Consider the following 14,762-nt stretch of genomic DNA (forward strand, 5'->3'; position numbering starts at 1 on the left):
GTTTGTTTTCTATGTAATGTAAGTGTTTTAATATGTTTGGACCCCAGGATTCCTAATAAATACAAATAGAATCAAACAGTTTCCCTATTTCAAATAATTACTTGTATTTTAGTTTTCAGGTAAATCTTTAATTGTTTGCCATTCGATTTTCTCTTATAAGTACTAGCATGTTCCATGTCTAAACGTCATATGGAACTGAGATGAGGGAGAGGGCATGGACCAGTCACACATTAAGATTCATGGGAGTGTTAGGTTGAACAGTTTGAGAGGGTAGTGGAGGGTTAACAGAAGGGGGTCGTACGGTCTGGTGGGATCGTATGACTAGTAAACAACATCCGAAAAAAATGGTCCATATCACCAGTAATTGATGGTTTTTGTACCCTTTATTTGGTAAGATTCAGCAATTTCTGGTAAGTGAAAATATTGTTATGACATAATACTGGTAGTTAAAAACCTTAAACATTATAGTACTGCATGTACAGTTGAAGTCGGAAGTTTACATACACTTAGGTTAGAGTCATTAAAACTCGTTTTTTCAACCACTCCACAAATTTCTTGTTAACAAACTAGTTTTAACAATCTACTTTGTGCATGACGCAAGTAATTTTTCCAACAATTGTTTACAGACAAATTATTTCACTTATAATTCACTGTATCACAATTCCAGTGGGTCAGAAGTTTACATACACTATGTTGACGGTGCCGTTAAACAGCTTGGAAAATTCCAGAAAATGATGGCATGGCTTTAGAAGCTTCTGATAGGCTAATTGACATCATTTGAGTCAATTGGAGGTGTACCTGTGGATGTATTTCAAGGCCTTCCTTCAAACTCAGAGCCTATTTGCTTGACATCATGGGAAAATCAAAAGAAATCAGCCAAGACCTCAGAAAAAAATGTGTAGACCTCCACAAGTCTATGCAGCCGTCATACCGCTCAGGAAGGAGACACGTTCTGTGTCCTAGAGATGAACGTACTTTGGTGCGAAAAGTGCAAATCAATCCCAGAACAACAGCAAAGGACCTTGTGAAGATGATGGAGGAATTAGGTACAAAAGTATCTATATCCACAGTAAAATTAGCCCTATATCGACATAACCTGAAAGGCCGCTCAGCAAGGAAGAAGCCACTGCTCCAAAACGCCATAAAAAAGCCAGACTACGGTTTGCAACTGCACATGGGGACAAAGATCGTACTTTTTGGAGAAATGTCCTCTGGTCTGATGAAACAAAAATAGAACTGTTTGGCCATAATGACCATCGTTATGTTTGGAGGAAAAGGGGGGTATCTTGCAAGCCGAAGAACACCATCCCAACCGTGAAGCACGGGGGTGGCAGCCTCATGCTGTTTGGGTGCTTTGCTAAACTGAGTTTAAATGTATTTGGCTAAGGTGTATGTAAACTTCCGACATCAACTGTATAACACTGTATAAGGCAGGCATTTTACAGTTCTTGTAACGCTCTGTCAGTAAGATTATTCTTCATTTTATATTTATAATCGCTTAGAGTGAGAAGGACAGCAATAGAGAGGAGAGAAGGAATAACAGAGTAACTTATGCCGTTTATAACACAATGATACACCATTAAAAAGGGACAAATAGGCTGAGATAGAAAGACAGGGATAAAACAGACAATTTTAAAATAGCAGCATTACACACAAAGAAGGATTTGGAAGAAAATAATGGAAAAAGACAGCAAGAAACTCACGAGATGTAAATATAAATGACTGGACATAATCACTTGGATACACACAAAATACTTAAGGAAAACAAAAAAATGTAGTGCGGTATTTATATAAAGCCAAAGCACTGCATATATAGACTGTTTAATTATCTTGGGATAGTTACATTCATGAAAAAACAACCTCTCATCGCTCACTCGCTAATGCCCCTGTCTGTCAGAGATGGTAATAACAGTCTGAAACCCCTCTAATCCTGTAGTACAATACATTATCATCAAGCTCTCTCTCATATGCCCCATATATCTTCCAATATTTTATCCAATATACACTCAGTGGCCAGTTTATTAGGTACACTACCCCTTTCACGAACATGGTTTGCTCCTACAAACAGTGAGTCACGTGGCCGTGGCTTGCTATATAAAGCAGGCAGAGAGGCATCCAGTTACTGTTCATTGAACGTTAGATTGGGCAAAACAAGTGACCTAAGCGACTTTGAGTGTGGTATGATCATCAGTGCCAGGCGCGCTGGTTCCAGTATCTCAGAAACGGCTGGCCTCCTGGGCTTTTCATGCACGACAGTCTAGGGTTTACCGAGAATGATGCGACAAACAAAAAACATCCAGTCAGCGGCAGTCCTGGGGGCGAAAAAGGAGAATGGCAAGAATCGTGCAAGCTAACAGGCGGGCCACAAACAGGCAAATAACGGCGCAGTACAACAGCGGTGTGCAGAACGGCATCTTGGACCGCATAACTCGCCAGTCCTTTTCATGGATGGGCTATTGCAGCAGACGACCACACCGGGTTCCACTCCTATCAGCTAAACACAAGAAGAAGCGGCTCCAGTGGGCACGCGATCACCAACGCTGGACAATTGAGGAGTGGAAAAACATTGCCTGGTCCAACGAATCACGATTCCTGTTGCGTCATGCTGACGACAGAGTCAGGATTTGGTGTAAGCAGCGTGAGTCCATGACCCCATCCTGCTTGGTGTCAACGGTACAGGTAGGTGGTAGTGTAATGGTGTGGGGAATGTTTTCCTGGCACACGTTAGGCCCCTTGATATCAATTGAGCAACGTTTCCACACCCCGAAGAATTCCGGCTGTTCTGGAGGCAAAAGGGTGTCCGACCCGGTACTAGATGGCCACTGAGCGTATATAAACTGGCCACTGAGCGTATATCTTCCTATATAAAAACACCTCACAGCGGTTCATGGCTTTCTCTCCTCATGTCAATCACCCAGTCCTTCAGAGTTACGGGTAGGTAGGGCGAGGACGTGCTGCAGCTGCAGCGCCATTACTTGACTGGCTCGTTTCCGTAGCTGCTGCCTGTGATTGGCTGAGAAGCTGCTGTGTCTCGTGTGACTCTGATTCTGGGCTCGTCTCGTCATCAGAGCTGGGGGGAACGTACAGACCAATGACCTCCTGCACCTTCACTGGCAGCTCCTGACAGAGTAGGAATGGAGAGAGGGAGGTTAGATTAGTTAGATGACAATATACAATATGTTAAATATATCATGTCCATATGAATGTATCCCCCTCAAAGATATTCCCTACTTTGCAGCAGGCCAGCTGTAGGTAGTTAGCTTCAGCTCCTCGAAGGACTGTCTGCAGATCCAGCTTCATGGTCAGTTCATTGATGTGCTGCACATAGAGACACATACACAGTCATTAATACTGTACACACAAACAAAAAGACTACTTCATTAAGAAAAATTACTTCAAACATTTCCAACAAACCTTCAAAATAGTGTTGAAGTCGTGGTCAGAGCCGATGAGCTCCCCCCTCTGTGATTCCAGAATGGAAGCGGCCATCAGCAGATGGAAGTTTTCACAGGGCAGACGAGTCCAAAGAACCTAGCACAGAAAAGTGCATTCACTGTGTGTTTTCTTACATATATTGTAAGAGTATGGGTGTTTTTTCCATTTAGTGTGTAGGGCCTAGGCTACATTTGAGTGTTTCTAATGAGTGTTATGTGTGTGTAGAGTAGAATCCACCCACTCACCTCCCAAAGGGACAGGATGTCCTCGAAGGAGAACTCTCTCTTAAACCAGATCAGTAACCAACGGAAACAGAAGCACAGAGAGCCACTGTCCTGGGAGTCTGAAAGAGAGACACAACATAATAACTAAACATAACAATAACAATGTGAAGAATGTACTACTTCAATGGATTATGCATCCAGGTAGTGACACAACACACCTTGAGTTAAGGTCAAATATAATCAATTGACTTATTGGAGAATTGACTGCATGATGAATGTCTACCTCACTGAGTAATAACACTGTTGGGTTATGGTAAAGTGTGAGAGAAACACAGTGACTGAGTGACAGTCATTGTTTACCCAAGTAGTCAAGGAGCTCAGGGTCCAGAGCCTTCAACAGCAGGCTGAGCTGGAGGAGCTGCTGCTTCATGGCCTCCTGAGACTCCTCAAAGTTCTGGTGCTGAGGGACGGAGAGAGAGAACATTACAATTGTGTATAAATGTATAATGTATATGTGGTAATATATGAGTATATCACAAGAGAGTAAGGTGCTTACCACCATCTCCATAAAGCCTGTCAGACACCAGAAGGACTCCACCTCGTTCTGGGTGACGAACAGGAGAGGAGCCAAGAGGTCACTCATCCCCTGGACATAGCCTGCAGGGAGAGAGAGAGACAACAGGAACCACAAGGAGAGAGGAGAGTCAGGTGAGAGATCTTGATAATAAATACAGTTAAAATGTGATACACTTGAAATTTCAAAGCCATTGTAAGGACAAGGGGAGTGGCTTACCCAGATCAAAGTTGAACATGCAGTATGTCATCAGCACGTCATTGAGAAGAGTCAGGCCTGGGTTGTCATTGCCAGAGAAGAAGGTGTTGTGTCTGTCCGTTCTACTCACATCCCTTTCTGTCCAATTAAAACAACGTGAACAGATAAGTAACAAATCATAAAATGTGTGTCAACCAATGAGGCGTGAGATCATGTTTAACAGACAACAACACCGACCTATCAGGCTGCGGTATCCTCTGAGGAGGGAGTTCCTCATCTCCTGCTCTTCACTGACTGACTTCCACTGAACCTTCATTCTGAAATACTCATCTCTGAAGACAGAGAAAGACAGAGGGGTTGAGGAGATGAATTTACTCACTCACATTTAGACAACAGTCACCGTCTGTGATGAGAGCCATAACAAGCGAGGGAGATAAGAGACTAACGTTTTCATCCTCAGAATGTCCTCCCTCTCTTTCACAGTACTATTCCAGGGATAGAAACCCAGCAGAAACTTCCACACGTCCTTCCTCAGGGATGGCGTGATACCCTAGGAGAGGGAGAGGAGGGATGGTGTGAATGACATGGTGTAGACACTGGACAGCAAAACACATTTGGATGGAAGATGGTGTCAGGTGTTTTTTACAAGAGAGGAATTCAACTGTAAGGTCTTACCCCCCTGAAGACCAGCTCTTTGATTCGCTGTGGGTCCATCACACGCCCCTCTGGGTCCAGGAACTCCTCCCATTTGTCGAGAGGCTGTCCCCTGGTTACGTCTGGTTTAGGGCCAAGCTCCACCCCCTGGTGGCACATAAAAGAAAACTCTCACCACTCTACATCTGGATGATATCACCATCCGTATGTTATAGCCAACATCTGGATGCTATAAAGTGAGGTCCTCTTCTCCATCTACTCCACAGATATAAACTCGTATCACTAGCCCTGACATCTCCACCCCCATCCCCCCACTTACACAGGTGATGAGCTCAAAGCCTGGTTCGTCGTCAGCTGAAGGGGGCCCATGGTGGTCCTGAGGGCCACGGGGGTAGAAGGGGGAATCTGGTGGTCGTAGAGCCCCTCTGAAGAAGTTGGTGACCTTGGAGAATCCCCCAAAGGTGGTGGCATAAGGGTCCTGGATAAACCTCTGGAAACAAAGAGATGGATATAATTATAAACACACACATGACACATTCTCAGAGAATAGCACACACAGAGCAAAAGACTTACAGAGACGAGGTCGGAGCTTCCATCGTCAAAGAGCTGCAGCTCATCAAAGGACTGAGAGAGAGCCCCAGAGTCATGGGGATACGCTAGTAAGAGACGACCATCTACAGGGGATCTAAAACAAGAGAAAAAGACAGTTGGGCAGATAGTACGAGACACAGACAGCGACAGAGAAGATATAGAATCTCAGAATAAAAGAAAGAAAGAGAGAAAGTATGGAAAAGACGCTTCCAAACATATGTAGTAAGGGGGGGGTTGGGTACAACAACTGCTAAACTCTCTACTGTTCAGAGTCCAGTTAAACGCCAGTGAAATGGCTTGAATTCCTCTGAAGCATTGATCTGAGAGAGAGAGGGAGAGCTGGCTGTCTGCTGCTACTCACGGGGCCAGGATGATGTAACGCTGCAGGGCCCTCAGCAGCTCCCTGGTGCCCCCCCTGTGGAAGTGCAGAGGAGGGAGGGGGTGGCCACCCCTGCTTGTAAAAACCAGGAAGTTACGGCCCAGGGAGAAACGGGACCGTCGCAGAGAGTACAGCTCCGACAGAGGCAGGGAGAACGACCACTGGCCTGGAAACAGAAGGGGAGACATCAACATCAACAACAGCACTGTACACTTGGTGCAAACACACTTGTGAGTATAGCCTAGTATGAGAACTATAAACACAGAGGGCCAGTTATAAAAGTCTACTTACTTGTCTCTTTGACGGGGGGGTGCTCTCTGACTCGGTCTCTCTTCACTGTGCTGATGACTGCCCAGTCTGGCTCATAGCCAGGGTCAAAGTTGGTGTCCTCCACACCTCCTTCTCCATCCTAAGAGGAAGACAGGCCATATATGAAGAATATTAAGAAAGCAGAGTGATGTGTATCACTAGTGTATTAAACAAGCGCTCACCTTTTTAGTGTAGAATACAGCAGGAGCATTTCGACCCTCGTCCTCTAGTGCGCTCCACTCCAAAGCTGGCTCCCCACCCTGTAAACATAGACAAACATCTTAGTCTAATCTAGAATAATGTGTTATAGCCTAAAGCTAAGAAGGAAAGGACATACTGTATATGATATTTATGCCTCCGTAACTTTCTAACTCATCATTATTCATGATTCAATAAGAATTATCTGTAATCATAGTAGCATCCACAATAATGTGAAGTGTTTAGAAACATATTATATTCTTAGTTACAATAAAAGTGACTCCAAAATGACAAATTACATTGTTTAACATTAATTTCTATTGGGCACAAAATAATCTGAAACACAACCAAAACAAACAGCAAATGCATCCAAGAAGTTTGTAGAGTCACAAGCTTGATGTAATGATTGCGTGCTAGGAATATGGGACCAAATACTAAACTTTTGACAACTGTAATACACATAAGTGAATTTGTCCCAATACTTTTGGTCCCCTAAAATGGGGAGACTATGTGCAAAAAGTGTAACTCCTAAATGGTTGAAAATACCCTAAAATAAAGCTGACAGTCTGCACTTTAACCTCATAGTCATTGTATCATTTCAAATCCAAAGTGCTGGAGTACAGAGCCAAAACAACAATAAATGTGTCACTGTCCCAATACTTTTGGAGCTTACTGTAAATATGGTGTCTTTGGGAGAAGCCCAACTTACCCGTTCCACTATACGGATGAATCCTGGGATTGTGGTGTCCTGGTTGCTCCTCTTAGCATTGGTGTGGAGGTACACCCCCTCCTTCTCAAACACCAGCTGTGTGACAAAACAACATATGCTATTAATAGAATATAATTTGCTGTGAAAACTTATGGCAAAATGTAATGTAATGGATTCCAGTGCAATGAATCAGAAAGTGTGATTGAGTGCAGAGAGTGGGAATAGGGTGGGGGATGACAATCGTATGACATCCCAAAGAGGATGAGCTAGCTGACTTTACTGTAGCCTATAAAAGAGTCACATGAGCACCATGAGTCACTCACACAGTGATTCCACCTGTGTGCCTGCCAGGGGTTTCTCCAAAGCTAGTGTCTGGTACTGGTACTCCCTGTATATTGCTCCATTCCTGTGCATTTTATTTTATTATATGTGTTAGTATTTTATTTTTTAAACTCTGCATTGTTGTGAAGCTCGTAAGCAAGCGTTTCACGGTAAAGTCTACACCAGTTGTATTCGGTGCATGTGACAAATAACATTTGATTTGTGTCTACTGCAGCTCACAATATAGTCTACTGGACTTAAACTGACTGACCCCGATTTGATAGATCTAGTTAGCTGTCATACAAATACAATATACCATCATAACTATCCTGAATATTATCCGAAATGTATCATCAATAATAATTTGCCAGCTGTGACATCAATTCAGGTGAAATATTACATAAGGCCTCCTACACCCACCAACGAACTGCTCAAACGTTTAGTCAGTTAGATACCGTAATCACATTCACAGGGAAGTTTACAATGCTAATTCCATGAAATGGAGATCCTCGGCCTCTCGGGACCCTTTCTTCACTGTAAACAGGTCTAACTAGTTGTTAGAGAACCAGCAGTGCTTAATATCGCTTCACAAATTGAAGTCTGCCGTGGAAAATAGCAAAGCTAAGATTATATTTCTCATGGCCAATTTATTGAACAAGTCATATATCACACCAGCAAATATTAATATAATCTGCCATTATGGAAATAATTATGAAACTAGTTGTCTGTTGTTATAACGTTAGCTAGCTACGTCAGCGTCCCAAAATATCACACGACTTTGTTTTGAAGGTGATAGTCTAGCTAACGTACAATGGTGATAACCGAGTCTATTTAGTTGGCGGCCCTTTAATACAGGCCGAATCAATCAAACGAACAGTAAATCTAAACTTCAATTTCAATACACTGATCTTACCTTGTGACTAGTCTCAGCCTTGTGCTCCATTTTTCTTCCACTAGCCTTTTTTCAAAAACAAATGTCGTCAGAAGAAGACTTCCGCCTTCATTGATGGCACCGCCTACATTATACGTCAGTCAGGTGGTCAGGAACATCAGCCAATCATAGGTGGTGACTCGTCTAAATTGGACTATAGATGCAGCGTTCAAAACAACCGGGAACTCGGAACTGGGAACTCGGAAATCTCCGACTTCCGACTGCAGTGCACTCAAAACAACTGGGAACTCAGAAAAAAACGAGCTCCGACTGGGAAAATGTATTAGAACAGTCATCCAACTCAGGCCTCTTTCTAAAGCTCGGACTTTCCGACCTGAAGATCACTGATGTCATGATTTCACCTCGTATTTTTCCGAGTTCCCAGTTGTTTTGAACGTGGCAAGAGTACCACAGTATGAGTCATAATACCCATAAAACCTAGCGGTCAAACAGGGCAATGGTTCCAATTGTTTTTCGACCATACATTTTCCCATAGGGGATTTTAGAAACACTTAAAATAAGGGCTGTATTTTGTGTAGGCTTACCCTGGTGTGACGTTTTGATAACCGTGTAAATCTCTCTAGGACAAGGTGATTTTTATCAATATATTCACCTGTATTTACCCCCCAAAAATGAAATTCTAATTCGCTGCTAATGTGGCTATCATAAAGAACTATACATTCTATGATGATCTGGATGAGACTGCCACCGAGGTAAAGGTAAGAATATCTGGATTAACTATCTAATGTTAGCTAAACATAGTAATGAATAAATTGGCTACATTTCTTTAAATTGACAATTCTGTGAACTGTGTTGTGCAAGTTTTAAATTGACACAATACTTGTTAGCAAAGGTGTCAGCTAGAGATGATGGCAGGAGCTTGCAAGGGTTTGTTTTGCATGATGTCCACTTTGATGCTAATTAGAATTTTTGAATCTGAGAGTAAATAGAGCCGAATATATTGATAAAAGTCACCTTGTTGAGAGAGATTTACATGATTTTTATGATGGAAAAACAGTTGGAACCATTTCCCTGTTTGACCACTAGGTTTTATGGGTATTCAAATAAAATAAAATGTTATTGGTCACATACACATATTTAGCAGATGTTATTGTGGGTGTAGCAAAACGCTTGTGTTCCTAGCTCCAACAGTGCAGTAGTATCTAACAATTCACAACAATACACACATCTAAATGAAAAATAATGGAATTAAGAAATATATAAATATTAGGATGAGCAATGTTGGCGTGGCATTGACTAGAATACAGTATATACATATGAAATAAGTAAAACATTATTAAAGTGACCAGTGATTCCATGTCTATATACATAGGGCAGCAGCCTCTACGGTGCAGGGCAGGGTACTGGGAGGAGGCTGGCTATTGATGGCTATTTAACAGTCTGATGGCCTTGAGATAGAAGCAGTTTTTCAGTCTCTCGGGCCCAGCTGTGATGCACCTGTACTGGATGATAGCGGGGTGAACAGGCCGTGGCTCGGGTGGTTGATGTCCTTGATGATCTTTTTGGCCTTCATCGGGTGCTGTAGGTGTCCTGGAGGGCAGGCAGTGTGCCCCCGGTGATGCATTGGGCAGACCGCACCACCCTCTGGAGAGCCCTGCGGTTGCGGGCGGTGCCGTTGCCATACCAGGCGGTGATACAGCCTGACAGGATGCTTTCAATGGTGGATCTGTAAAAGTTTGTGAGGGTCTTATATGCCAAGCTGAATTTCTTCAGTCTCCTGTTGCGCCTTCTTCACCACACTGTCTGTGTGGGTGGACCATTTCAGATTGTCATTGATGTGTATGCAGAGGAACTTGAAGCTTTTCACCTTCTCCACTGCGGTCCCGTCAGCTTCTCTGCTGTCTCCTGAAGTCCACAATCAGCTCCTTCGTTTTGTTGACGTTAAGGGAGAGGTTATTTTCCTGGCACCACTCCGCCAGGGCCCTCACCTCCTCCCTGTAGACTGTCTCCTCATTGTTGGTTATCAGGCACACTACTGTTATGACACCTCCACTGTGGGGCTCTATTATTGCAATATTTGTCGGTTTCATGTAATTATCAGTGGTGGTAATGAAAGACACTTCTAACAAATGTATGACTGACAGCGAGTATCCTGCTGCTGCCACCAATACAGAAAAAAAACACAGAAAAATCAGAAGTGGTTAGGACAGAGAGAATTTAGACCGGGACAGGGAGGCTAGTGAAAGCGGTAAGTGGTTGTTGTTGTTGTCGGTCTTCTCAAAGTTGCATCCCAGTTAAAACGTTTTACTCTCCTCCTCTCTTTTCCTGCAAAATGAGAGGACAGTTTAGGTGGAAATAATATAGAGATTGAAAAGCATTTCCTTCCACCTGTCAAGCTCTCCATCATGTCAGATCAGTGAGGATGAAGCAAATTATACCAATAGAAGAAACCATGACATACTATTTAAATGCAGCCAGCCCCAAGCCTCGTCCAAGTGCACGTCCAAAACAAGACGCTTACGAGCCCGCCCACTGCACACAGTCACGTGTAAAACGTGCGTCTGATCTAGCGTCTCTAAACAGCAACGTCGGAGTCTAGGGGAGAGAATTCTTGAGAAGAAGAATCAGACAAAGAGGGATAAAGAAACAAAGTTAGAATAACGCGTGCAACGGACGAAAGAAGGAACTGAATGTGTAAGTTGACTTCTGCTCTTGCTGTTTATTTGTGTCTGTGTGTGCCATTGTCTCTGAAAAGCTGAGAAAATGGAGGTGAAATGGTGTTCGTGTTGGGAGGAGAGTGCACAGGAGACCAGTAAGCTAGCATGTTAGTTCGCAAACAAACACAAACAATCCGCAGCATGCAAATTGCCAGTGGCGTGCATTTTTATTGAGCGCTTTCCTGGCAGTAATAATCACAGGGATGACATTGAGAATCGAGCTGGGTAAATCTAGAACAGGCAGTCACACTACAAGGTTTTGTTATGCTAACGAATGCACGAGATTGTGGGAAGGGGGGGGGGGGGGGGGTGTAACGACGCTGAACTGCGACAGTTCGCGAGACGTAACGACAGGTGGACAACGTATTTCCACGGTTAGCATAGGTCTATTTTGGAACGTCCTCAAACTGTCATGTATGCATATTGACCACTGAAATATTGACCACTGAGATATTGACCATGAACTCATGTCATGCAATAAGGCAGATAGTCTGACATCAGAAAATTAATATGGAATTGAAATGTATGTGAATTTGACAAATTCTATGCTTGAGTTGAGTGTAAACTAATTCAATGAAGTTTCATCATGCATAATTTTATCAGACGATTATCTGAATCCTGGTTTAGTGATCATCTAAGTATTGCCTAGCTAGTGACAACAGTTAATATTGCTATAATGACTAACAAGGCAATATGTCAAAATAACAATAGCTATTTATTTTAAGAGCAACTGATTTTAATCATCAAGCTTTATTTGTCCATTTTGTTTTTTTCCAGGTAACACGAGCAACATATTCATTTATCTCTCCCCTAGTTCTCTCAGGCACACTGACATTCATAATATCAAACAATCACCTTATGCCTCTGAAACCTGCTTTATTACAACTAAGGATAGTTTTATTCTTAGCTTTAACAACCAAACCAGCAATAGAAAAGAGATCTTAATGTTTCCTCAGATTAGCCAAAAGCAGATTACAAAAACATAGAAACACTACAGCCTACACTCCAGTGAGAAAAAAGGTCAATTTATCACAAGACTTGTAAGCAAAAATATATAGTATTCAATATCAAACTGCTGGCTGAGTCATACAGGCGCCTGATTACACTAACCTATACATTTTTAGCTATTGACCAATAAAAATAGTTACAAAGCATTTATACATTCCATAAAAGCTAGCCCTAATAAATTAAACAAATCCAACAGTCATTGGCAGTCCTGTTTACCCATCATGGCCTCCATCACCCAATCATCTGACCCCGAGATCCCAGACAACCACAAAGAGAGCTGGCTGGCACTACTCGCAGCGGCGGAGGGATATTGTCAGAAGTCAGGCTGCGACCTGGCTATTCTTACAGCCTGTAAGAAGTTCTGGCCATCTGTAGTGGAGGGAGATGGGAGGAAACGGGAGATTGGCAGTGGCTTGCCTGCTGGAGGCCGGAAGTGCGATTTCTCCTATCACGTGTGGGGTCAGGGGGCTTTGGCTGAGTCTTCGCGGCGCTACATGGACGACATTGCAGTGCTGCACTCCACATCTATGCTAACGGCGCATAGATATACACGTCTGAGTGCAGTAGACGGAGGAGCTAAGCTGGTAGTGGACATGCCCACTGACAGGGTGGTGAGTAGACTGACTGTGTGTCAGTCATTTTGTGCCATTCAATGTGGCTGTCATTCATAGTGCTGTGTGAGATCATGAAGTTCTTAACTTTGCTTTTTCTCTTCCACAGGGCCTAACAGGAGAGGGTGGGGTGGGAACCATCAGCCCCAATACCACACTCTATTCGCAGAGCTACCCTTCAATCTACCACTCTGGGGCTGTCATTGGCCAAGCTGCTGGGCAGCATGGGAATGGAGAGAGGGAGCGAGAGATGGCTGTGATGATAGAGGAGGCTGGACGAGGGAGAGACATGCCTGGAATTGGGGACTTGGAGGAAGAGTGTGAGGAAGAGGAGGACATGGACGAAAGGAGCCGTAATCTGAATGAGACTGCAGGTGAATACTGAGCTCTGTGGGATTTAATTTTTAACTCGGGGTCTGTGAATGGCTTCGTAAATATTAATCTCGGTCTCTGCTTCAGGAGTGTTTTCCATGGATGAGGACTCGCTGTCTCGTGACTGTGAACCATTCTTTGAGTCCGATGGAGAGGAGGAGAGTACTGATGGTGAGTGTATGTGTGTAGTAATATTAGTTAATGATGATCTAAGGATCTTAATGTGACTCCTCTCTGCTCCAGGCTCGTTAAGTGAGGATTGTCCTCCTCCCCCGCGCAGCATGGCCATGGGACAGTCGTTCTCATCCCGACACCCCAAACCCATGAACATGGCCCGCTCCCTCCCAGTGTCTGTTCCTGTATGGGGCTTCAAGGGCAACAGACCCCCCCAGGGAGAAGGCCACAGTGGGGAACGGGTCAGTCAACCTTAATTTAAAAACACACATCCAACATACAGCTCACTTTCTGTCTGTCAATCAGTCATTCTGACACACATACCCACTAACTGTCTCTCTGTGTTGCAGGCTGGCGTAGCTGACCTGGATCATATTGCTGCCAGCATGAAGGCCCTGTTGGCCCCAGGAGCCAACGATGGAACAGAAATGTTTGGAGGACTACCTCGCCCTCGCCTCAACACGGGAGACTTCTCCCTCAAACACTGAGAGCCAAAGAAAGTGAGGGAGTGAAGGAGTGAGAGAAAGAGTGTGTGGATGAAAGCAAGCTAATTGATTGGCTGGCAGGTGGGCAGTATATGATACTAACAACAGAAAAGTACCCCAGTGTATTAGCTAATCACTAACCAAACATTTGGTAGTAATAACCGTGTACACCGAGAGGATTAACTGACATAACATATGCTGGTATACACACTAAGATAATTTTCAACACATTACACCCATACACTACAAGACAACTCACTACATGCAACTTAACTTCAAATGTGCTCATAGTGACCCACTGTACTGACCAACATGGACACTAACATTATTTGAAATTATTCTAACTGACACAGGCGCTGACTCTGTACGTTGTGGGACTTTCCAAGTAGAACCGTGAAGGATGGGTCACCCTTCTAGAAATGGTTGGCTCTAGGGGGCTTTTTAACATGACGCCTGTAGCTTTTCAAATTGTGAGTGAAGGGCACTATGCCTCCATGAAACACGCCTTTTTGTATTTCTACCTTGCCAATGAATGAATGATTGAATGACTGGTAGAATGATTACTGTTACTATCTGGGATATAATGACACTATTATAATAATATACTCCAAATGTCTTGAATGAGTGAGTTGGAGAGCGAAAGAAAGCAGTGGAAGCGAACGGAGATGTATCCATCTCCCAACATTTCAAAAGCAGATAAATGTTTAATTTGATTACCTGAATGGATTAAATAAACGTAAGGAGCAACATCAGTGAATCAGGCTGTTGGTTTTCTGTGAGTCTTCTGACACTGAATGTTATTTGGGTGCGGTATAATGGCTGTCCTATAGAGGGCAGTATCAGATTAAGAAGTATACTGAACAAACATATAAATGCAACATGTAAAGTGTTGGTCCCATGTTTCATGAGAT

General features: G+C 43.4%; 2 protein-coding genes across 2 annotated transcripts; one reads left to right on the forward strand and one right to left on the reverse strand.

Annotated features, from left to right (window-relative positions):
- Positions 1-364: 364 nt before the first annotated feature.
- Positions 365-8,589, reverse strand: LOC311100789 (TBC1 domain family member 17-like). Its single transcript, XM_084141750.1, has 17 exons — positions 8,506-8,589; positions 7,272-7,367; positions 6,547-6,624; positions 6,347-6,464; positions 6,038-6,221; positions 5,659-5,770; positions 5,405-5,575; positions 5,107-5,232; positions 4,878-4,981; positions 4,669-4,763; positions 4,453-4,569; positions 4,216-4,316; positions 4,020-4,119; positions 3,681-3,778; positions 3,415-3,531; positions 3,232-3,318; positions 365-3,120 (listed from the first exon to the last, which is right to left on the reverse strand). Exons 1-17 carry the CDS (start codon positions 8,533-8,535, stop codon positions 2,929-2,931), a joined length of 1,926 nt encoding a protein of 641 aa, XP_083997876.1. The 5' UTR covers positions 8,536-8,589; the 3' UTR covers positions 365-2,928.
- A 2,429-nt stretch (positions 8,590-11,018) lies between these two features.
- LOC311145424 (uncharacterized protein) lies at positions 11,019-14,608 on the forward strand. Its single transcript, XM_084181661.1, has 6 exons — positions 11,019-11,178; positions 11,979-12,820; positions 12,930-13,194; positions 13,280-13,363; positions 13,436-13,608; positions 13,717-14,608. The coding sequence occupies exons 2-6, from the start codon at positions 12,431-12,433 to the stop codon at positions 13,852-13,854; spliced, it is 1,050 nt and encodes a 349-aa protein (XP_084037787.1). The 5' UTR covers positions 11,019-11,178; positions 11,979-12,430; the 3' UTR covers positions 13,855-14,608.
- The last annotated feature ends 154 nt before the right edge of the window (positions 14,609-14,762 follow it).

Source organism: Coregonus lavaretus (assembly GCF_964263955.1).
Source record: "Coregonus lavaretus genome assembly, chromosome: 2".
Classification (NCBI taxonomy): domain Eukaryota; kingdom Metazoa; phylum Chordata; class Actinopteri; order Salmoniformes; family Salmonidae; genus Coregonus; species Coregonus lavaretus.

What these genes read in the sequence shown, in the direction of transcription:
- LOC311145424 (XM_084181661.1), top strand. Translation starts at nt 12,431, where the DNA reads ATGGCCTCCATCACCCAATCATCTGACCCCGAGATCCCAGACAACCAC. An exon ending in ACATGCCCACTGACAGGGTG is followed by an intron (nt 12,821 to 12,929) that starts GTGAGTAGACTG and finishes TCTCTTCCACAG; the next exon opens with GGCCTAACAGGAGAGGGTGG. An exon ending in AAGGCCACAGTGGGGAACGG is followed by an intron (nt 13,609 to 13,716) that starts GTCAGTCAACCT and finishes TCTGTGTTGCAG; the next exon opens with GCTGGCGTAGCTGACCTGGA.
- LOC311100789 (XM_084141750.1), bottom strand. Translation starts at nt 8,535, where the DNA reads ATGGAGCACAAGGCTGAGACTAGTCACAAG. An exon ending in GACATTCTGAGGATGAAAAC is followed by an intron (nt 4,764 to 4,877) that starts GTTAGTCTCTTA and finishes CTCTGTCTTCAG; the next exon opens with AGATGAGTATTTCAGAATGA. An exon ending in ACTTCAACACTATTTTGAAG is followed by an intron (nt 3,319 to 3,414) that starts GTTTGTTGGAAA and finishes CTCTATGTGCAG; the next exon opens with CACATCAATGAACTGACCAT.